At 39.6% G+C, this 24,875-nt stretch overlaps 1 protein-coding gene across 5 annotated transcripts in view; it reads left to right on the forward strand.

Annotated features, from left to right (window-relative positions):
- PRKAG2 (protein kinase AMP-activated non-catalytic subunit gamma 2) overlaps nt 1-24,875 on the forward strand; it is a 210,593-nt gene that overhangs the window by 171,445 nt on the left and 14,273 nt on the right. For all 5 annotated transcript variants that reach the window (XM_021555262.3, XM_021555263.3, XM_021555264.3 and 2 more), the window contains 3 exons: nt 10,566-10,675; nt 23,141-23,222; nt 24,735-24,793. In XM_021555262.3, the coding sequence (XP_021410937.1) occupies nt 10,566-10,675; nt 23,141-23,222; nt 24,735-24,793 (251 nt within the window). The remainder of the gene's footprint in view (nt 1-10,565; nt 10,676-23,140; nt 23,223-24,734; nt 24,794-24,875) is intronic.

Raw genomic sequence — 24,875 nt, forward strand, 5'->3', positions numbered from 1 at the left:
GCATTTTAAGAAATAGAATGAAAAAGTGTTTTTTTTTTTCCTACCAGTCCCTCACACTGTGCCATTGATTTCTGCTGTTTATTTTGAATTTATACTGATGTAAAGACAGAGAGAAAAAAGATGTCTGAGCTGCTGGAGAAGGTAGCAAACTGAGCTGGCCAAAGAAAAAGGCCATTTATGAGGAAACCATAAGAATTTACTCATTTAACTCAGTAAAAGGAAAACCAAGAAAGAATGTGATAACACTGTATGTATGAAAAGGTCCTAAAAGGGATGGGAAGGGAGTAAACACCAGGGAGGGAAGTTAAATGAAGAGCAACACTGGCACAAAAATAAATGGATATAAACTGTCCCTATAATAGTTTTCTAACTTCCAGCCTAGGTACTGTGAACTATAGGATAGATTCAATGCTTTGGCTCAGTTTGGGATGGAGGATGATCACTCACAGCAAGGGATTGTGTGGCTGCCTTTGGTAGAGTCTCTGAATGCCAGAGTGCAGAAGGTGAATGCTCTGCTCTACACTAACAATTGCATGGGTCTCTCCTGCCACAGTCTTGCTTGGATTTCCCTAGTATGATTTTGAGTCAGTTCCTGGAAAAACAAAAATAAGGCAACAAGAGCCCCTCAAAAACTCCAGTGCTACTCTGTATAGACAAAGTCAGCTCAGAGGAAGGTCATCTTTGGGAAGTGTTGCAGTTTATCTGTGGTATAGAGAAAAAAAATCATTAATACCTGTAAAATGGGTTCCAGAAAACTGTTTCTGAATACATTGAATGGGTGTTGGATGTCACCTGCTTGAGTTACGGAGCTCTTGGTTCTTTTTCTGTGTAGCTTCAAGCTACACCTGCTGTAGGTAAATCTCCTAAGTGGTGTATTGGAACAGAACACTTGATAGTCTATTAAAGTATGAGTACAGATTCATAAATTTTTATAAGAAATGCCAATAATAGCTGTTCAGAAGGTGTTGGCATGCATAGGGAGGGAAGGAGAAGAAATGTGCAAGGGCAAACTAGAGAGAAATGAAAATGTAAATACCTAATTATTAAAAGCTTCAACTTAAGGTGTTGTAAGTAATTATTCAGGATTTGAGACCAGCAATTTATTAGACCTCACAAAACTGTTTCTCCAGCAAACATAGTCCAAAGTCCTTGTGGCTGAAGTCTTAAAAAAACTATTTCTTCCTTAAAGCATTGATCCTTTGGGTTTAGTCTTCAGTGGAAGATTGCCTCCAGATTAAATATTTGCCCTGTTCAGTAGGGATGTGGCTGCAGCTTGTGAAGGTGCTGTGTCCTTACTTTGAAAATGCTTGTTGTATGATTAATGTTTTGGTTAAGCTGCATGATTAGGTTTGATCTTAAACTGATTCCTAGAAGACTTAAATGACTATTTCTTTTTTAAAGGTTTGTGAAAACTGTGTATCTAGTAAGACTTTGGCTTATTTTAAAGATACAGCAAAAATTCAAATTATTTACTAATCTTGCAGCAGAGATACAGGCTGGCTTATTCTCTCATTAATCACATACCTTAAACTTCCCTTGAATCCAGCTCTGCAGAGTGGTTGCTGATATTAATATTCAGAAGTTTAATACCATTTTTAGTTTCTTGCGTTTCATGTCTCGCAATATTGAAGAGCAGGCCCACATTCCAGACAGGCGACATCTTAATTTAGATCTTTGTTTGGGATGCTTAGGGAAAAATGGTAGTGCCTGTTGTCAAGGGAAAAACTTGAACATGGTTTAGAAAATTCTTCAGGTCAGCTTATTCTTTGTTGTGGTGAAAATCCTAGCAGCATTAAGGTTGCAGGCTGAAGTTGCTACCTTTATTCACAAAACCACAGTGATGCTTTTCTCAAGGTACACCTTTGACCAACAGTTGATTTAAGAGATACAGAGCTGTTTCAAAAGTGTTTTTCAAAAGGATTCAGTTGGGCTTATGATACTATTTACCAGTAAGGTTCTAAACAAGGCAGCTCTTGCTTGTACACAAATAAGTTTCTCTGCCTGCCTGGACAAGGAACTTCAGAGTTACTATGATTAGCTCAGGAATGTGGAGTTTCTTAAGCTGCCCATCATTTTTTCTTGTCTGTCTCAAATCTCACAATAATCATTTGCTTATCCACACTGCCAGTGGAGAGCTACAGTAAAACAAAAGTGTTAACTTAGCCCAGTTACCAGGACTTAACTAACACCAATAAAGAGGAACAAAATTCAGGGCAGGATTTTGAAGCGTGCTGTGAATGTAAGACTGCAACACAATCCAAACCTTTCATTGTTTCAAACAACTGTTTGTATCAGTTTTCTCTCACAAGTCTTAGGTACTGCTGGAATTTGAAGACATGTAGGTATCTAAACCTCAAGACCAGAAAAGTGGATCTTTTGAAGTATTGTCAAGCATTAAGAAGTATTTTGTTCTAAGCAGGATGTGCTTTTGAAAACATTTGTCTCATTCCATGTTTAGGACCTTTAAAGGAAGGAGGTTGTACAGTGTCCTGAGGTTTTGTTCTGTCTAACCAGCTTGTGGAATGCATTAATAGCTCTCCAGCACCTGTGGTGGTTTGTTGTGTTTTGGTTTTTTTTTTATTATTTTTTGTTTGCCTATTGTTTTGCTTAAGCAAACTGCCTTTTCTTCTTTACTTCTCCTGTAGCAAATTAAGTTAATAACAAGGTACTTCTCTCTCACTAGTGGTGGTGTTTAGTTACTCCATAATTTGCACTCTTCCAGTTCAGTGTTTCTTTCAGATTTTGGTATTTCCTGAAAAATTGTATTATCTCCAATCCACTTCTAAATTCAGTCTGAAGATATTGTGAAGTTTTAAGTCTTGCAACCATTTCAAACTCTTACTGCAAGCTCTTTGAAGTGTGGTCTGTTCCTGTTTTGAAGGTCACTAAAGAGAATGTTGAATAAAATGCAGTCTCGATCCCCTGATACTCCACTGTAAAAGTATCAAACTGCTGGTAAAAACACTTCCAGGGTGAGCTGTAGAAATGTCAAGTTCTGCAGAGCTTGCATGCCATTCTGCACTACCTGATTTGCATGAGGTGGGCCTTGCAAATGTTCCAGCTTGGGAAATAGTTTGAATTTGAGTCCATGTCTTGTTAAGAACACACAGTTGTCATCCAGTCTTGCAAACCCACTGGGAAAAAACCATATTACCACTTTTGCTGCAGCTGGGATTGCTTGTTAGGCAGCTGCCATGGAGTGACTCTACTCTGTCTTCTCCTCGTGCAGTGATAGTCATGCTTGCTTTAAAATTAGTGTCTCAAGCATACTGTGATTTTTTTAATATTATTTTTGTGTCTTCTTTCTTTTTCATCCAGTTGATAATTTTATATTCTGAGTAAAAATTGGTTAGTCTGAACTGTTCTGACACAGCTGTGTTGGCTTTTTTCTTTGCTTTTGATGAGCTGCTTTTGTAGGTGCTTTTAAATACACTGGTTTTAATAACTTGCTTCAATACACTCCTAAGAATTCTGACTGGGCTTGAATTTGTTTGGCTTTCCTGTAGACTGGTATATCTTATATCTTCTCCTTCATGAACTTGCAGAGTTCAGGAATGGTTGCTTTTAGCTAGGGTGACTCCTGTTTACACACATAATAACCTGCTGTCTCTGCATGAAGCAACTCCTTGTGACAAGGGGAGAAAACATCTCAATTACCTTGGTGATCCAAAGTGACTGAACAGTTGCACTGACTTTAAAATTCAGAAAACACAAGAAAATATGTGCAAAAAAAAAAATAAAAAAAGGTAGATGCACACAGTAGTGAAGGTTATGTTTGGAAGTGTCATAAGCAGTTCTGAGTACAGTTCTTAAAGATGTGTTCTGATTTCTTTTAGCTCATTACTGTTATTAGAAGGTTTAACCTTTGTCTGAAGACCTGAGCAGCAAGACAGCACATTTACTTCTCTATTCATTGTTACTTATCTGTTCATGTTCCTGTTCTCTCTTATTTTCTGTGCCTCTAGACCCTCTTCCTATTTGCAGGATGAAGTGCAGTTAGCAAGGGAGAGCTCACTAACTATTGTTGTTCCTATGTGCTCACACTTCTTTTTAAAGTCCTTTTTTTCTGTCACATATATCCATGCTGTAATATACAATTAAATTAGTCTTGGAACACTGAAGAAGCTCCTGATAGTGATCTCTAGATACATTTCCTATCACTTCTTTGTATCAGAGTTTATTACATCTGTAAACTTGCTGTAATCTTTATCTGCCAGCTCAGGCATTCCTTTAGATGAGGGTGGGAAATGTTCAATCTGCAGCATCCATGCCCTATAGCCCGTGGCTGCCTGAATAATGCTACTGTGGAATTTCAATGTGTGGTCTTCCAGAACATTTTAAAGCTCTTTGCAGTTCTCAGACAGAAAAATAAAGTCTTGTTTCTGTCTCTACATCCTTTCCTCCTGTTCCTTGCATTCAAAAGCCTTTCAGCTTGTGATGGAGTTGTCAACTTCTATCACTGTCATATTATTTCCTATATATTGGACTGTAAACCTGTTTGTTTTTCCCCTGTATAACTGGAAGAAGTACATTGCTAGTCTTGGCTGCCATCTCTGTGACAAAGTTTTGTTAAGCATGTTCTAAAACTTTTGGGGTTGTCCTGTGTAGAGGCAAGAGCTGGGCTCTGATCCTTGTGAGTCCTTTCCAAGTCAGGATATTCTCTAGTTCTGTGATTTCTCTCCTGCCATATAGAATAGGTATTCTTGTGACCATCTCTTGCTGCTTTTTTTTTTTTTTTCTGTCTTTTTTTACCACTTAGTCATACCCTATAGCTGATTACATGGGTGGTTATTTTGGTGGTGTTTTTTTCTTATTCTGATAGAAGTTTCCTCATGAATAAACAGAAATCAAATGATACAGCACAACAACAGTGCTTCTTTTCTCCTCTGCTTGGCCTTGTTAAACTATGTTAGTATTCCCTTCCTACCAAGGCTGACATTGATTCAGCTTCTGGTATCTGGTTTCTTGTCCAGTGTTCTTGGCTCTTTAGCAGACAGCTCAGCAGACTGAGCAGTCATGCTCCCTTACTGTGTGATTCTGTACAAAATTGTAGTTTCTTGTATTTCTCTGCCAGTTCCTTGGTTCCCAAGCTTTTCACTGGATATACCATGTACATTTTAATTTGTGAAGCATTCAAACCTAGCTAAAAACCTGCTAAAAATTTGTCTTGCAGAAGGTAGGCTGAAGTAAACCTGTTGCTTGTGATCACAGCAATGTCCTGTGCACAACAACTGCAGAATCTGTTCCTGTCTGTCCCTTTGCTGAGGAATGCTGATCAAATCCTACCTGGACATTTGATTCCCAGAACATTATTCTTGAAACCCTGCTTCATTCAGATGCCTCTATTTCCCTTGAAAGCTGTGTTCCAGGGCTTGGTGGTGAGGAGTAGTTTATGGTTCCCTGTGAGTGGTGTCACTGTTGCTCTTGGAGTGGATGAACTGCATTCATTGTGGATGTCTTTTTCCAGATCTGTGTTCAGTGACTTATGCTGGAACTCCTACAGCACTGGGAAAGCTGTGTGGGAGGTTTTCAAGGATATTAAGGAACTCCTTCAGTAAAATCAGACCAGAAGTTATCAGAAACTTTAAAGCCAATTTTGGTGACAGCTTTCAGATAAAGCTGCTGTCAGAAGAACAATTTGCAAGGTTAATGATGTCTTTTACCTGTTATATTCTCTGCCAAGGGTTATCTCTAACAGGACAGGGAGAGAGTAACTTGTCCTGGCTTATTGAAGTGATTGCTCACCTTGGTGTCTTCTGGCAGCATTTGGCACAGCTCAGCTGATCTTTGCTGTGGGTGCTGTCATTGTCCTTCTAGTGTAAGGAAAAGGCAGGAGATATATAAATATGTGTGTGGATTTATATATACATATAAGAATGTAGTATAGAGTACTTTGACATAGCACCTTTCAATAAAGTTTATCAGTGTAAATACACTAATAAATTTGACTTAATGTATTGCTGTTGGATCAGTTCCATAGTAAACATTGCTATGAAAAAAAAAAATCTTTGGTCTTTAATATTTTCATTCTCTGGCATCTGAAATGTGATATTCAGCATATCATGCAACTTTTAAAATAAAAGTATGGCTTGCAGTGCCCTTGCAGTACATAGATATCTATGTGCAGTAACAGAAAATAAAATGTATTTTCCCCTAACCAGGTTGTTTAGTACAAATGAGAACATCACAAAACTACATTTCTACTTCCCCATTTCCTTTTATCTGTTGGATCTGGCTGAGGGGAGATGATTATGCCAATAGTAGTCAGGGTGAAAAGTAGTGCTGGGAGTGCTTAGCTCAGCTTCTGCTGCTCTAAGAGAACTCTTAAGCTTTTCAAGTTGTACAGATTTCATACTGATTCTTATTAAAAAATCAGGCAGAATGGTGCAATTGCTGTGTATATTTATGGTTTTTGTCTTCCTCCAAGCTGTTCACCAGGCTAGGCAGTTAGCTGAGTGTAAATTTTATATAGTGCTCTCTGCTGCTTTTTCCTTTTTAAAGGGCCTTCTTAAAATCTGGCCGTTAATTTCACATGAAACTTTGAGAAGTCAGTTATACTAGCAGTTGTTTAGGTTAGTAACAAGGTTTAGGTTCATAAGTTTGAGTTCTTCAAATGATTGAGAGCTGCCAGAGGTCCCAGCCCTCAATCTAACCATGAGGACAGGGGTGCTATGGAGAGCTGCATGTGGCGTGGAATTAACATTTTAAAGAAGGTGAGAGAACCCAGCCTCAGTGGAACCTGTGTCTTTCTTTCAAATACTCCTGGAACCTATGAGTCCACTTGAAATATGACTGGATACCAGGAGCATAATACAGCTGAAACATAAAATATTATAGGGAAAGGTCCTGATGTTGTGGAGATTAGGAAGCACTTGTGGTCCAGGATTTTGTTGGGCACAAGAGCACAGCCCAGAAATGCAGCCTGTGGCTTGCAATAGACACTTCTGAGGAACTTCTCTAGGTTTTTATGTTGCAGTATTTGGAAGCTTTTCCATAAGTGTTGACGTTATATTCCTTTTCTCCATCTGCAGGCTTTTCTTTTTTTTGTTTTTTCTCTCTTCTTTTTTTCTGCTTTTGAAGAAGGCCTTGAAATTCTGAGAGGAAAGCACCCTGCATGGTGGCAAAGGCATGAGTGGAACTGAAGGCATCTGTTCAGCAGATCTCTGAGGAAATGGCTGCAGCAATGCTGCAGAAGTTTCTGTGTCATTCCTGAATATTCAGATGATAGTTATACCTTAGAGCTCTCTGAATAAAGAATTATGCTTCGTACTGAGTGCCACTGCAATCTCTGAGTCAGTATTGTTGAATAATTAATCTGTCCAAAAAAAAAAAAAAAAAAAGAGCTATGATGAGCTTGTAAATAACATCTACTGGCTGAAATAAAAAACAAAATCATGTCTCAAGTTATAGTGGAGGGTGTGAGAAAAGAAGAAAGTAAAAATCATTTTGGTGAATAAGATTGAGAAGCAGAGTGGCAGAACTACAAATAGATTGATCTTCTACTCTTTAAAGGATCTTTACAGTAGGAACAAATAAAAGGCCAATGCAGAGAATTTACTCTGTAAAAGCCTGTATGACAAAGTGCTCAACTTCAGGTGTTAAACTGTCTGAAAGGGTTTATTTGTAACCTTCCAGGTGACTTCTCTTTATTTTCTATTAAAAATCATAAAAAACACCACTGGAAATTTGGATATTTTTGCCTTCACCTGTGTTGTGGGGGGAGGGGGGTGCACATGGGCAATGTCCACTTGGCAAAATAACTTCCGGATGATCTTCAGCAGATAAGCTTGCATGAGTGCACACCCCACAGAAATACTCATTCAGCTACTTATTAATGAATTTTTCTCCTCCCCAGTCCTGCACTAGATTCAGATGCCTCTTGCTGGGAGTCTGCTCTGTGAGCCAGCTGATTTCCAGATGATGAGCTGAGGTTTGGCTGGAGGCAGTTCTGTGCTCACATCTCCTGCATGCAGGGCAGATGATCTCGGGTGCAGGTCAGAGATGACGTGCAGAGACTGAGGAGGTTGTAAGTCAGGCCAGGAGGGATCTACCCATGTCCATCCAAAGGAAGCATTGCTTGGCAGGTGCTGCAGAGGCTTCAGAATGAATGGACAGTTACTGGGAAAACAAATAAGACCAGAACAAGAAATGAATTGGATAATAAAGTAGAAATATCCTCATGGAGATGAGGGTGTTCTTATTTGATCACTTATATTTGCAGCACAGTAGTGCTTGGATACAAACCAAAGCAGGAAGTTTGTCCTCTGGAAGGGGAGAGAAACTGTAAAGGGGATTATGCCCTGTGCAGTTGTGCTGTGCAGGAAAGATGGGTGTGAGTGCATCCCCGAGATGTGCTGAGCCTTAGGTTTGGGAGACCTTTTTCTCCATTGAACAGTTGTGTATGTACATAATATATACATAATACACAATACCTGTACAAAGAATTGGGCTCTGGCAGCTGTTGAGTATTCCCAGGTAGCTGAAGCTGTTAGAAGGTCTTAAATACCCTTTCCAACAGGCACTGGATGGAGTTGTGTAGGACATGTGAGTTAAATCAGTGCTGTTTTAAATCAGATGTTTTGTATGTTTAGTTAGTAACTAATGAAGTGGTGCATTGTGCTTACTTATACTATAAGGATCTTCTCTAGAAATAAACCTCAGTTCCAGCTGGACATTGGATTCTTGTCCAGATCCTGCTAGAGTTTCCTAGCTATATCACAGATGGCTGCCTCATGCTTCTTAATATTTTTAATTGTAACTTTTCAGTTAAAATTAAAGGGAAGCAGTCCCTTTGTGGTGTCTCCCCTGCACTGGAAGACAGCAGCATCTGACCATTCCTTTGCCTAACCATTCCTTTTCCTTTGAGATAACATCTAACCATTCCTTTGCCTCTGGGTGAGGATTGTTCAGGTCCACTTGAAGGTTGTGTTTGGAGGGTGGGAATGTGTGGTAAGTAAGAGGAGGGTTTATGGGCACACCTTCACTGTGCTGGTAAGAGTTCCTGGTTGTGGCTGCCATGAACAACCTCCCCTGATTAAATTGTTCTTGCTCACAGTTATTGTGCTTATCCTGATACATTTAAAAATTGTTAGTGAGTTGGCAAGACCCTGTGGAGCCATGATGTGCTCTGAGAATTTTTTTCAGCTGGTTGTTTTGTGGTTTATAGAATTATTGAATCATTTAGATTGGAAAAAAACCTCTTAAGATCATCAAGTCCAACTGGTAACACTGTGTTCACCATCCCATGTCCCCAAGTACCACATCCACACATTTTTTGAACATGTCCAGGGGTGGTGATTCCACTGTTCCTTTGTGGAATTTGCAGTGTTCCTATGCTTGTTTCCACCTATAGGATCTTAATTGTCTACAAATTTGAGATTGAAGTAAATAAGGAGTCTTGGAACTGCACTTAGGATTGTAGAAGCAACCCTAACTTTCTAAAGACTAGATTTAATGATTATTTATTTATTTTAAGAGTAATGTGAGTAGAAAATTAAGGACTTCTTCAATGTGTAGAAGATGCTGGATCCTGGAGCAGCCACTTGCAGGGGAGATCCAGCTTTGCTTCTGTAAATTTGAACTAAAGAAGGCTGTGCTGAGCCATTTGGCGGAATGACAAATAATTTATCCAGAGCAAGATAACTGATTCTGAGCAAATCTAGTAAATGAGTATTTTGAATTTTTAACTTCCCACTATGAAGTTCTTTAATGGTCAGTAGGTATTTCAAGGGGATTTTTGAATTTGTTGTCTTTTTTTATTGTGCTCTTCAAAAGTATAATATATGTCCAAGTTTCTGTACAATTATTACAGGGTCTAAAGGGTACATCTCTGATGGAGGGATTATCCTTGACCAGGTTCTAGGTGCCTGCTGGAAAGAATGGAAAGCCAAACTGTTTAAAAAAGAAAAAAGTTAATGTACCTGAGCAGATCTGAGCATTGTATGCACATTCATCTGAACAAATGCAAAGAAAATAAAAGGTAATATGGATGGGACTGCATGTCCTTGCTACAGACATGCAGCACTAAAACCGTTTCAGCCATGTAGATCCTGGTTGTATAAACAAAGTTTTGGAGTTGTGATGCTCTTTGTAGCTTGAAGAGAATGGAGCTGATTACACAACTTTCCTGCTGCCTCTTTAGAAAATTCCTATGTGAAAAGTGAAACATGTAGTGGTAAAGATTCAAGAAATAGTAATTTAAGGCGTTAGCGTTTCTTCCTCTGTCTATGATAGTGTTGAGATGCATGTTCCAGTAGGTTGCTGTTAGAGGGGGGGGAAAAAAAAATTTTTTTTTGATTTTTTTTTTTTAAGAATATAACTCTTCAGCATCTCATCAAAGGAGAGCAGTGCATTTTGTCTTTGTTACATTTAATCTGAAAGGAAAGATGAGTCGGAAATGCAAAGTGCAAACCTATGACTGTGTGCCCAGATCTGAAAGTGTGATTTTGACTTTTGCTTTAGGGTCGTCCTTCTGCACAAGCGGTGTTCAGTTGATTTGGCATGTTTTTTTACTTCTCTTTTTTTAAGGTTACTTAAATAAAACAACACAATGTTTTTACTTGCAGCACTTGAAGAATCGGAAAGTGACATTTATGTGCGATTCATGAGGTCACACAAGTGTTATGACATTGTTCCAACAAGCTCTAAGCTTGTTGTTTTCGACACTACGCTACAAGTGAGTATTCTCCTTTCAGTCTGCCTTTACTTGCAGTTCATTTATTTTTCAAATGAGTGTTTCCTGAGTGTTAAATGAAATTTGATCTCTTGAAAAGAAGTCCTGCCATTGTGCTGTGCTTTAACTGTACAAAACTATATTGTTTCAACTGTGTCTTTCATGTTCTGCCAGAGGAGGAGTTGGGGGAAGACATCCTAGCAGAACAGAAAGAGGGGATGTAATTTGGTTTGCACTCAAAATCTCTATTTAAAAACAAAAATTTCAGATGAGCCCAAATTTATATTGGCTTCTTCATGGTTACCTGAGTCTTCATAAAGACATTTGGTGTAAGATCCTTGTGCAACAGCTAAAGAGTGCCCAGGTGCTATAAGCTTGTTCTTGATATACTAAGACAGCTTAGAACTCAAATGGATGGCTTAATTATGCAAATTATTACATTCTCCAGAAAATTTTTGTTTTCAGCTTCTTATTTTGCATTTAATCAGTAAATCATCTGCTAGACTCTTGGCTCTGTCTGAAGAGTTTGTGTGCCAGAAGAAGGCATTAGCTGCCTGCTATAGAAACAGACTAATCTGTTCTGCAGTGTGGTAGAAAGCTGTGGCTTTCTTTGTTTCCTGGATTTTGCAATTGGTATTTTTTTGCTTGCTTAGTTTTTTTGCTGTTTCAGTGTATTTTTCCTTGTAAAGATGCTGGAATTCTGACTTAACTAAGCCCACTTAGTAATTTTGGTCTTGAATGTACTACTCAGACCTCAGATTTCTACAGTCAGAGGCATCCATGTAACAGATACTCAGTCCCAAAACATTCACAGAACCATCTTGTGTATCAGGTAATTGTATATAGTGCTGGATTGAGTGCTATGACCTGCAAGGTGGAAAATCTACATTGACTTTTTCACTATCTTAGGGGGGGTAGAGTTCTGCAGTATTTCCTTTCTTCTGCCTGAAAGAGAGGATGACTGTCAGCTCTTGAGTAAAAAGTTTAGTTTACCTGAAAAATCAGATTTAGGATGATGGGACTCACGGTCACTCTTCAGCTCTTCTCAAAGACTGTTGGCCTCCTGTTCATTCCAGAAGATATTTTTTTCCTCACACTGTGCTGGGAGTTGGTATCTGCAGTGGCCGTGACCCACAGCCTGCACTTTGACCTGGGTCAAAGGCTTGAGCCTGGTCACTGTTGAAATTAGATTGTTCTTTATTCCATTTACCAGTTAATCTTGAGGGCATTGGGACAGGCCACTGATTCCTTTTGGAGTCTCCAGATCTCTCGATGGATGACATCGTGGCATATACCAATTTTCATTGCTGGAGCTGCGTTGAGAAAATGCAATTAATGTCAAGAAGTGAGAGTTTCCTCTCCAGGTGGTGAGCCAGTGTGAGGTAACACCTGGAGTGAGTGAGCCTTGTGAGTTTTCACCATAAAGGAGAACTGGTAATTTAATGGTGATGGAAAACCTTCCACCAGCACTTCACCAAAATCCCTGTCTTATTTGACATCCCTAATGATTGTCATGGATTGCAGCTGGAGGACAGCAAGGTCTGTGATCATGGAGTCATAGTCTCAGTCTTCTTCTCCAGGTATTTGAAAGCAGTGGTGGTAGAAGGGAAGTCTGGAGTTGCTCATTCAGACTGTAGTATACAATAAATATGGACCAAATCTTAAGTTTGTATTGCTGATGAGGAGCCTTTTTTCCCCCTCTAAACTGCATTTTTTTTTGACTTTGCATTATTACATTTAATACATTACTTTTAATTTATAAAGTCGTAATACTGTAAAGCAGGACTGCTCTTCCAGCATGGGCACTAGTTTCCAACTTAGCAGGTTTTGCAGAACTATTTAAGAAAAGACTAAAAAGGGAGAGCTGAATGCTATCTTGGCCTGCACTGTTAGGAGGTCTTTTAAATACTTCTGTTCAGTATTTCTGTTTAGTTCTTTAGCTGGCAGCCTGTTTTCGTGTGCCACCATCAGTGTCCTCGAAACACATGATGGTCATTCAGTTTGATTGGTGTGGCTGGTGCACAAACATGTATGGAATATGAAAATAGAACAGCTTTTTTTATTTGCCTAAAACAGCAGAATAAGTACATGATGTAGAATTAGCCCAATAAGGATGGTCAAATAAATTTTCTAAACTGTTCCTTGCATTTTAGTTTTGAAGGTATAAATTACTTATTGCCCAGTAGCTCAGGACTTTGTATCAGTTTGTACTTTGAAAACACAGCTCTGAAACATTCAGTGTCCATGAATCTTCTCTAATGGGTATTTGTCTTTCCTGGGTCTGTTTCTTTACTACCCACATCAGTGTTTCACTTGATATAAAAACAAACAAACAGAAAACACCCATCAAAAAAAAAGAAGACTTAGTGCCTTGAAAAAGTTCTCCAGTGATTTGAATTCAGGTTTTTATTAATATTAGAACTAAAACACACAACTTAGGAGTTCACTTCTTGCTTCCCTTAATGTAAGTTAGTAATCATCAGTGGAGGAAGAAGGAAAAATGGAGCTGGGTTGTGTTTTCATGGCATCCTTTGAAAGATTCTGAATTTTGGATTTTTGTTTGGCAGCAGTATCCCGACTCCCTCTACTGGTCAGCCATCACAGCACACATCACTTGTTTCTACCCTGGAAAATTATTAGTGAGATATTTTGGAAAGTATTCTAAACCTGTTGTTAGTTGTGGGAAAATTGGAGATGTTACCCTTATATAACAGGGCACCAATCATACCACTGAAGCAACACTGATTCATAAAAGTAAATATTTAGCCTCAGTGTCTGTAAGGGAATTAGTATGAAGTTTCAAAGGCAATCTTGTTTTAGCCATAAGAGAGGGCATGGTGAGGTGCCTTTACCCTGGAAATAGAAGGAAGGCTTTAGCAGTAAAAAATGCAGTGGACCCCGACTCAGGGAAGAAATGATGATGTCTGGCTCCAGATCAGAAGGCTGAAGGATAGCTTTATTAAAACTATACTGTAATACATTAATATACTATTTAAACAGATAGTATACTGTTCTACATACTCATTTCTTACTTACCTATCTAACTGCAACTTGTGACTGTGCTGAGAGCCCGAGCCACAGCTGGATCCCATTGGTCACTGACCCCAAACAACCTTCACCAGAACCCAACCCAGCCATCACTGCAGGTAAACAATCTCCACACCACATTCCACATGGGGAAAAAAAGGAGCAGAGATACTCTTTTCTCTTCTTCTCTCTGTGCTTTTCCTGAGAGACAGAATTATGTGTCTCTGTCTAGAGAATGTGAATGTTACAGGTGTGTCTCAGCTGTCACCTGCATGTGGCTGTCACAGCTGGGCTGTGGCTCTTGCACCTCTGCTGGGCATCAGCTCCTGTGGTGCAGGAGAGCTGTGCTTCAGCAGGACAAGGTGCCCCTTGGCACCCAGCATCCACACTAAATACATGCAGTGTGCTGAGCCCTGCTCTGTTGACCTGCCTGAGGCCAACTAGCACAGCTCAGTTTGCCTCAGTGAGGTTTCACCTAGAGCTTCCCCAAAACAGGATCTGCATCTGGTTTGCCTGCCTGGAGTGGTGCCTGGCCCATGCTGAACCCTGGAAGTGGCAGATGTTGCCTGGAAAAATGCTTGCTGGCACAGTTTTCTTGATTTAGGCTGACAATGGACTGTTCTTTTACCTTTTCAATTTATTAATACTTAATTGCTCCTCATAAATATTTATAGAATCATATTGAGCTGCATGGCTGTGCCTTTCCCTGCCTGTGACCCACGAGTGCTCCTTGTTTGTGACAAGCTGCTGCCTTTGGCTTTTCCCAGGGAAGATACTGTCTTTGTTTGGCACACATGAAAGCAACTTCATAAAGTCTGATCTGACCAGGAAGGCAGTCAGGAGACAATTAGATGTTATGAGCTTTCCTGTGAAGTCTGGAAATTGGACTCTGTGGATGATGGGGAAATTGGGCAAGTTGCAACAGCATACAGCTCACAGTGGATAAATTTTCTCATCTTTTGCACATCTCCTGAGATGTAAACAGGAGGATAAACCCTTCAAACCCTTCACAACCCCTAGAAGGGTTTAGGGAGGTTGTCCCTTGAAGGGCTATTCTAAGCATTAACTTACTGTTCTTCCTCATTCTCATTATGCTAAATATAAATGGCTCTAGATTGTCTTTATGATAGACTACAGGAAATCACTGAGCTGGATTCAGTTTTACTGGTCACCAGCTTGTGTCTTCAGCACAGCATGTGAGCACTGTCATTTGGTGTGTAGATCTAGGGGAAGGAGGGGACACCCAGGGCTGCCTTTCCTTTCTTTTTGTTGGTTTTGAGCTGTATCAGGTACATACAGTGACACAGCAATCTGATCTTTTCCTTTGATAGTAAACAAAACAATTCCTGTATAAACTAAAAGATGAATGAAATACAACACTTTGTTGACATTCTGTCTGCCAGGTTACTTTGTCTATCATCTAATGTGATTTCAGTTTTTCCTTGTTGCTGCATGCATTTGGTTTTTTTAGAGGCCAGTGCATCCCCCACCCCATCCTGAACTGTATTAGCATTTTTTAAGGAAATGCCTCTTACCTAGCTTACAGCAATCTCTGAAGCTTAACTCCAAAAGCTTTCTTAAGGCCAGATTTTTTGTCTGACCTTGAAAGAAATGTATTAATTTGTTGTGGCTTTGCCCAAACTACACAAAGATGAGAAGGATTAGCTTGTTTTCTAGAACAGAGCAATTAACCCTTGAAGAGCTGTGTGGAAGGTGAGTATTAGATGGAGGCTTCCCTACTTTGTATCAAGCAGCAATCTGCAGTCCCAAGAATGATCTGCTAGCAGATGTAGTGGCTGGGTCTTGTGGAGTTTGCATAAGCTCTCTTTGGCTCAAAAGCTCTGTCTAGACTTTGACTAAATTATGTTCTTACCTGTTACAAGTAAATTTGGGTTTTAATAATAAAACATATGTAGCTTTTGCTCATCATGACCTTGCAACTGTTTTTAAAGCACTTGTTCAGCACTTCTTCATAAACTAATAAAAATCATGTTTATATGGAAACAGGCATCAGAATAAGCTTTCAGAATCCTAAAGACTTTGTCCTTTTATTTCTTTCTTTAAGCAGAAGAAATCTTTGTGTGACTTGGTTAAATTATTTAACCTGTTTAATGAAATTACCTAAGTTGTTAATGGACCAGATGTTATCACCAATGTAGGCTTTTGTCAGAACCTGTCACTCTAGTAAGAGCTCAAATAATTTTCTATCACATAACTAAAAAAATACTTTAAACAATGTTCTGGAAACTTCTTTAGTAATTTGACAAGCTGGCAGTAAGTATACCTTGTAATAACTTCTACAGAGCATGCAATGGATTCAACATTAGAAGAATGGAAGAGGATTTATATTTCTCTTCCATGTGCTGACTCTATTCAGTGAATGGATTTATTATTCTGATTCTCTCCAGGTCATTCTTGACTGGGGTGTTGCCTCTCTCCAGGGTAATGAGATAAATCAGGCTTCCAGGAATAATGCTCCAGGATGGTTTGCTCCCAGAACCACACAGCAGACTCTGGGTCTGCTGTCACACAGCTTTACAAAAAGGACTGACTGTGTGTTCCTCAGTTGGCTTTGAGGTTTCTCCCTGATGAAGCTGCTGCTGTCTGCATTTCTGAGGAGTGTGAATACCCCTCCTTGCTTACCCTGCCCACAGAACTGTAAGAGAATCATCTAATTTAGCTTCTAACCAGCATGTGGGCTGAGGCAGTGGAGCAGCCACATAAAAGCTCCCTTCATTGAGATCAGGCTGGAATCAGTGGCATAATATGGGAAGACTGCTGTGTTTTTTTAGAGCTTCTCCTATTGCTGGTATACAAGCATAGGAGTTTAATCCTGCAGCTCTCAAAATCAGTAGGAAGCACTCATTTGTGGACACTGGAGGAACGACAGTGTCACTTAAACAGAAATTTCTACACAGGGTGCAGGTGAGGTGTTTGTGCTTGGCTGAGTGAAAGATAAATATCATTCTTTTTGCCTTCTCTGCCCCATCACCACTTTTTGGATAAGATCTTAATCTGTGAAGGAATTTCTGTGCCCTTCCCCATGCGGCTGATCCTGCTGGTTCTGCCTGTCAGATTTACCTGATGTTCCCTCTTAGCCCATTGTGGTATGAAATGTGCCAGCAGGAAGCTCCAGGTTGGACACACTGACACAGAGCATCAGTGCAGGACTTGGTTTAGTGCCTTTGGCTGGACTGGGACCTTTCCACAGGCTTGTGGTGTGGGGAGGAATTCTGCATGTGGACATGCCACCTGCTCCCAGGGGAGAAATTTAGAGTATGTGCATAGTTTTAACTTGAGGATGAGACTCTACCTGTTACTTCTGGGGTTTGGCTTGGCCCTGAAGGGTATTAAACCATCACATCTTACATTTTACTCAGCTATGGTGATAAGAAATGCATGATCTACCCAGGAGTGCTCTCTTTCCATCACCTGCAAAATATAAATTAATTTTGATCTGATTTCCAAAATTCAACCTGAGCTAGAAGACCTGATTGTGAATGTTTATTGGTTGGGGTTTTTCAGATGTTGAAGCAAATGCAGATCCCCAGTTAATAACAGGTTTGTCCAATGTTTCTCCAATCTACTTGGTAAGGTAAAGGAGGAAATTCTACTTGATATAGTCCAAGAGTGCTTGTCCCTTGATAAAAGGATTCATTGTTCTTAAGTAGCCTCTTTGTTTGACAGCATAATCCTTTGAGGAGGAAATGCTTCTAATAAATTCATAGACCAAAGAAAAAAATAATTGGAAAATAAATTGTAATGCAGGAGTCACAATGCTGAGATGGCTGGCTGTGTTCTTCATACTGGTTTAGTCTCTCCAGACAAATCAGTTTGTAAAAACACTGAATTACTAAAAGCACCAGAAGAGAGATTTTAAACTTTTCAAAATAGCTCCATGGTTCTCTGTAACTTAGAGGTGTCTGGATTGGGCATTGCAGCTTCATTTGAAGGGGGAAAAAAAAAAGGAATTGTGAGTTAAATATGCTTCCCAATGTGAATTGCTTCAAAATGAAAGTGCATTATGGGCTTGGAGAATATTTAGCTTGTACTGCTTTTGCGTTATCAGGATGATAATTGTGGGATCTGGGGATGAATGCAGGAGTATTCCAGCTTAGCTCATAGGAAAAAGTCCTTTGAAGGTGATGCCAGCAGCAAGGAAGAGGAGGGCTGTCCAAAGAGCTCTGTGGCAAAGTTGTATTTTCAACTTATTAATATGTTCATAACATGTTCCCAAATAATATTTCATGGGTTTTGTTCAGGTGGCAGCCTCGTGCAGAGGAAGCACTGCCTGAAATCCTGGTGATGTGAGGGAGTAGCAGGGGAACCTGTCTTACAGAGCAAGACCATCAGCTTTACCTGCAGTAGTTTGTTCTTCTTCCTCTCTTGGAGACTTGCTGAGATTTGGGCAGCCAGAGAACTTGCCGTGCTGCTTAAAGAAACACAATCCTGCTTATGTTTGGCTAGAAACTGTTGCCTCATTCAGGAGTCTTGGCTCATGAACGCTTGAACCAAAGGAATAAAGTGTGGGGTGCCCAGGTTTTATGCTGTACAAAGGTTGCAGCAGAGCCCTGATGATTTTCCTTTTACAACAGAGACCTGTGTGTCTTCCTACTTGGTAAGAACTATTGAAATGAGAGTGTTTGGCCTCTTAAGAAGGAATTATCAGTGTAACTTTTTCTTCCACCTTCATGCTCTTAACAGTGGGAACAATGTCTGTCTGGAGTGACTTTGCCACATTTGCTCATGTTGTGAAGATAGAGATAATGCTGTTTTCCTTTGAAAGTATAAAACTCCCTCTTTGCAAGGGGAAGCCATTGAGAAACCCCTCCATGTTTTGGTACTTAGAACATGTGAGTGTACTGGTGTAGAAATCCAACGTTCTCCTTTAGTTCTTCAGCTATTCTCACCAAGTCTGCTAAGACTGGATGTCCTCTTCTTGTAAATTCCTTTCAGCTATATGTCAAACTTTGTTATGCTAGGAAGGGTGGTTATTTCTCAGGGACTGCCTGAAAGATTTGGGTTTGATACTGTGGTCTACATAGGTATTTTTGGAGGTATTTGTCCTCTCTAGTTTTGTACTCCTTAAAAATAGTTGGGAATTAAAGTAAGCTGGTAATTTGTCAATTTACCTAGTGAAAATGAAGAATGTTCTACATCACTTCAGAACATCCATCCATCAGGAATCAGAGATGATAAAAATGTCAGGGATCAGCTGGGTCTGGTACCACTTTTATGGGAGCTCTGTGCCAAAGAGTGTAAGAAGGAGCTTCTTCCTTTCTATTCTGATCTGCTAAAATATACATTTCTTGGGGTTACATTAGAGGTTTTCCAGGCAAATGGCTGATGCTGGCTGATCCAGTGAAACAGAGAAACACTTATCATCCTGCCACACCACAGGAGTTCTGGCAGGTCTTTGAATGCTGTCCATGCCACTGGACTATGATTTGCATCATCCTCTTGCTTGGTACTGGCATATCTGAAGGTGTTCCATGGCTTTGTTTCTTACTTCTGTCACCTTTGAGCCTTTTTATGAATTCTGTCACGAGGCAGTGGTGCTGAGTTGTGTTTTTCAGCTCAGTAGGATTCTCTGCTCAGCTCTGACCCTGTAGCACCAGGAACTGTGACAGCTCTTTTCCCACAACCATTTGTCAAGGACGGGAATCTTTTTGCAAGGCAAATGAAGTCAAATATTTCAACAGCAGCAGTCAGCCTCCTTGCCTTATGGGGCAGTTCTGGAAGACAAGTCTGAAACCACTGGTTACTTATGGACATAGTTACAGTTTCCACGTGTGTGTGTGTGTTGTATAAAAACACTGAATTTTTGGAAAGGAGCTCATCTTCAGTTTCCCCTTTCAGGTGGCTCCCTCATTCAAAGTTGTTTACTGAGGAGAGCATTTCTGCAAGGGCTTGTAAAATCCCTGTATGTGGGAAGAAGGAGTGTCCCTTTCAGTGTTTTCCAGCAGTGAGGAAAAACTTATTCTGCAGTCTGGTGAAATCTTCTACCACTGTTCCTGGTTTCACTGCCCAGTAATCCAGCTATTTTAGGAGCTCACTAACTGTAAGGGATGAGGTTTCCCAAACATTCTACCTGAAAAACAGGACTGTTTTGTCTGGTCTCTTGCTTTCTTGGTAGTGACTGTTGTATTGGAAGAGGCTTTGTCCTTCTTCGGACTCACAGTGGAAATGTTTGAATGGTGTGCAGAAACAGTGACCTCCAGAGGCTGTGTCTAACCTAAATCAGCCTGTTCTTCTATTCAGCATATTGACAGTGTAATGAGTTCCTGTAGTAGGAAAAGCTTGTTCCTGTTGTGCTCAGTGTAGTGGAATAGCAGCTATTGTTGAGGTGAACTGTGTTATATCTATGATTTAGTTGCTGTGTTCTTTTGCTGAAATGTGACTCTTCTATTTAAAGGGCAGAGTCTTGGAGACTACAGTCACAAAAAGTAGGATTGCTCCTCTAATTGTAAATGTCTAGACATCTTACTGGGGGGGAGATGGGATCTGTGGGATGCAGTTTAATCCCTGTGGAAGGCTGGTGAGTCATGCCCCAAGCTGACTGTGAAGTCAGGGTGAATATGCAAGGTCAGGGTAAATGTCTGAACAACCACTAAATTTGGGTGGATAAATCCCATTTTTAGTGGTTCATTGTGTGTGTTAGGACATGGTTAATGAGAACAAAAAGCGCTTTGTTTAAAGAGTGTTTGTACATGGTGCTGAACAGCAACAATCTCTGGGCTCTGGGTGCTGAACAATGGGTTTGGGAAGGTCAGGCCAGTCCAACACCGTGGGGTCAAGAATTAATGACGCTGTTGGAGGTCCAGAGATGGGACATGGTGGAGATCTTCAAAGGCTGCTAACTATATATCATCAGAAAGCAAGGTCCTTGTGGCTATTTTCTGCATGAACATCACTGAAACATCTAAAAGTGCTGGACAGAAGCCCAGCCCCACACCCCTGTGCTTTGGCTGGCCACCAAGCAGTGCTTTGGGCAACTGAAATTGGTCAACCACAGAAACTGCAGGGAAGTGTGAGTGGATGAGTATATGTTTGCACTAACAAGCACTTTTAGCAAATAAGAATTAAGAAGGGGTTTTGCTTTGTAATTACCTTACTTAACTAAGAGACAAGTATTAACAATAAGAACTTGATGGCATTATTACTTTATTTAAAAGGTGACCATGTAACACTTTCTACAGTACAACTGAAGGCAACAATAGCAATGTCACTTGAGCTGTGATCTAGGAACACAGCCCAGGGGGTTGAGTTTAAGTATTTCTTTACTAAATTTCCATTATTTATTACATCAAATGTTTAATATTCTAGTGCTTAAGCTAAAATCCCTGTCTTTTATGAAGGATTTAATTATGAACTGTCTTAGTAGCTATATCTGTTCAGCAGATTTTATCTGTTCAGATTTTCCAAAACGTGTATTTTAAAGCTAGACAAGATGGCACTTAATGGAAAATTCTTGTGATTTTTGGAAGCAAATAACTTGCAAGTAAATCAAACAGCAGGAACAGGGCAAGAACTTACGCTTTGAAGAATCCTTTCTTTTCCTTCTGGATTGTCTACAAGCTCAGCATCTTGAGTAGTATATATTTGGAACTCTCTCTTTTGAAGTGTCTTTTCTGAATCTAAAATAATACCTCCGCCTTGCTGTCTCACCCACCTGAGCATGGTGCTAGCTGGTGTTCTTTGCTGCTACTGTGTCTGGGAAAGAAGTAGTAGCAGGAATTTGGAGGCTGCCTGCAGTGCTTTCCATGTTTTCTGCCAAGGCATGCTTCTCTTCCAGGTTATCAATTACAGGATTTGTAAACTTGCTGGAGGAGTTGTGTTGCATGATTGCTATCTGGGAGAAAGCTATTTCCCCCTGGCTTAATAGGTTAGCAGTTCCCTTCTTGCTCTGATCCAGCCTTGAACATCTTTTTCTCTTGTGAAGGACTGGGGACAGGAGCTGGCAGTGACTGTGACCTTGTGTGATGGCTCTTGTTGGGGAAAGATACCAAAGCTGAGGGCTCGGGGTTTCAGGCAGTGTGAGATGCTTTCCCCTTTTTTTGATAAAGGATGGTTAGAACTTGTTTTGCCCCAAGCTGGAGCTGGTCTGTGTGCACTCACATCTGTCTCATAGCTGTGCCCCAAATAGCTCCCTGCTTTTGCTGCATTAACTCAGAGTGTGATGCTGTTAGTGGGAACACTTCATGTATCTTGCCATGGGGGTTTCTTTGTGGTTTCAGTCTTCCTCGTGAGTTAGGATGCTCTTGTGGTGAATTTGGTAATATTTGTTTAGGCTGACTCCTCCTTGTATCAGCAGGGTGGCTGAACACCCCTGGCACCTTTCTGTTTAACCATTTTCTAGATAAATCCAGTGGTTTTAGTCTTACTTGTTGCCCTGGGGTTTTGTTGTTGTTTTTTCCCCATGTGGCTTCTTCAGTTTCAGTGCAGTTAAGGGATGATGGCTGGTGGTTATTCCTGTTCATTGGTGATATGGGATCTCCAAAGTCAGGAGGCAGCTTTGAGATCTGCTGATGTTTGCAGGGTGGATTTGCTTCTCACAGTCAGAGAGGAAGCAGTCAGGCTGCATAGATGTAGCAAGAAATACAAAGAAGAATTCATTCTTATTTGCCACTACTTTATTGGATGCTGATTCCATTGACTGTGAAGCCCTTTTATTACTATTAATCTGATGTGGGGAGGATCCCCATGGCACATAATTTAAAAGTAGACCTTTCAGATAGTGATGTGAAATCATGATCTGTTCAGACTGCAGTCATCCAGCAATTGCATTTCTGTTATTTGGACCAAGGACAAGTTTCATGGATATAGAAATAAAGATTGGTTGGGTCCTGGTTTTGTGCCAGGTGAAGACCTGGGCAAGAACCATCACTTCCATGTTGTGTTTTCCACAACTGAAATACGTGATTGATTTCTTTAGCAGCAAAGCAGGCCAGGTAATTCTTTGCTTTTCAGTCATATTTAGAATAATCAAACTTAAAAAAAAATACATATATAAATCAGGTGTCTAAAAGCTGTAGGGGACATCGAGCTGCTGTTGTTTCAATCTCATATTTTTAACAAGTTGCTACAGTAAACATTGATTAGAAGGTAGCATAGTCTTCATGTGTTAAATTTAAGGCCCTCTCTAGTTTATGGATATATCAGAGGCTTTCATTTAGAATATTCACAAAATAAAATAAAAACAGATCTGGTTTTGCTAGGCTTTCTCCAGCTTTTTAACAATTTTAAATTTAAAAGTTAAAGGTTTTTGTTTAGCATTGTGGTTTCTGTTACGTTTTGAGTGCCAGCTACCTGTTATACTGCTTTTGGATTTTTTCCTGGTAAAAGAAACCTTCTTCTCTTGGTGTCTGGTATGCTAAATCAAAGCAAAAATTTGAAATTTGTTCATTTTGGTTTGGGGTTTTTTTGGTTTTTTTTTTTCAGGTAAAGAAGGCATTTTTTGCCTTGGTGGCAAATGGTGTGAGAGCAGCTCCACTGTGGGAGAGTAAAAAACAGAGTTTTGTAGGTAAGTAGTTCTGAAATTTTTCAGGATTCCAAGAATTTCCAAGGTGCCTTATTGTTTCAGAATGGTGATTTGAGCCTGGCCATCATGTAACATCCTAGAGAAATACTGGCAAAGAGAGTTTCTTTTCCCTCCTTGTGGGGAGTGAAATGGTGCCAGCTTTCACAGCATTGCTGTGCCTTGAGAACGATGTTTCTTTTAGGTCCCAACCTTCTGAAATTCAGTCTCTAATATGTGCACTTCACTATGTATTTAAAAATAAAGGCAATGGTCACAGAAAGAAAAATTTGAAAACAGGAACTATAAAGAGAATAATTTAATATTCCAGTATCCCGATATAAGTGCAGTACGAGGCTGTTTCTGCTTGTGCTCAGTGAGGTGCAGTGAGGATCTCTAAAACCAAAACTGAAGCTACAGAGATGCCCCATGTTGGGTGAAAAACATCAGATCTGTGTATTGCTTTTTTAAAATCATGTCATTAATTATCACAACAATAATCTTCCAGAACTAGATCTCTCTTTCAGTTAGAAAATGAGCTCACAGTAGCAATGACATAGAATTATTAATATTTCTTGTGACCTGGAACGTTGAGGATTCCTGGAAATGAATGGTAGATAGTTAATAAAGCATTTGTTAAAATACTTTCAATCCAAGTGTGGAGGAGTAGTCTTGCAATGCACCATAGGAGTGCTGTGTTTTTTATTTTCATTTGATTTAATTTCATATTCTGTCTGTAACTAAGCTCTACTGATTTAAAGCTGACCTCCAGATTAATTTTTCCCTTCCCCATTTCTTAGTTTCTTCAGTTTAGATGTAAGAGTAGTAAACAGTGGAGCAATTGCATCTTCTCAAATCTAGATCTTGAAAGCTCAAAAAAGATTAATATTTTCAGGTAACTAAACTAATCATCAATATTATATTACATAGCTTGGTATTGGTGCTTAAAATTGATATATACACAATGGATATGCTATTTTTTTCTTTTGAAAAGTCACATTTCCATACAGGCATTGAAGATTACCATGGAAATGATTGAATGAAGTTCTGTAATAAGTAATAGTCAAGAAAAATGTATTATACTGTTCCTTCATTTGAATCTAGGAATCTGCCTGACTTGGCAAGTACATAATGAGAATGTGTCTTACTCAAAAAGAAAATGAAAGGCAAGAATAATTCTCCAACTTTGAAAGAGGTTCTAAACCCCCTCTTTTCCTTACATGCTTCTGGGAGTCGATGTGGTCTGAATTCAAGAGTTTTTTTTGAGACAGATTGAAAGTGAGGAGAAGCACATGGGTTATAATATTGAATATTATAACAGATGTGTTTTTATTCTGAAGCACTGTGTCAATGGGAAAGTGAATAGACATGGTTTTAAAAGTCCAATGCTAGTAATATTTTACATGGATTTAATATTTATCATCTTATATATTGTGAATATAAATTGAGAAAATAGCTGAAAGCTCTATATGTTAAGTATATGTCTAAAGACCTTTTTTTATGTATCACTTGTTACAGGAATGTTAACAATTACAGATTTCATTAACATACTGCATAGATACTATAAGTCTCCTATGGTAAGTATGATGTTAAGTTGTAAGTTGATCATTTGCTATACAGCACAGACTGATATCCCAAATTGAAAGGTTTATGATGATT

This window comes from Lonchura striata, chromosome 1 (genome assembly GCF_046129695.1).
Source record: "Lonchura striata isolate bLonStr1 chromosome 1, bLonStr1.mat, whole genome shotgun sequence".
Lineage (NCBI taxonomy): Eukaryota > Metazoa > Chordata > Aves > Passeriformes > Estrildidae > Lonchura > Lonchura striata.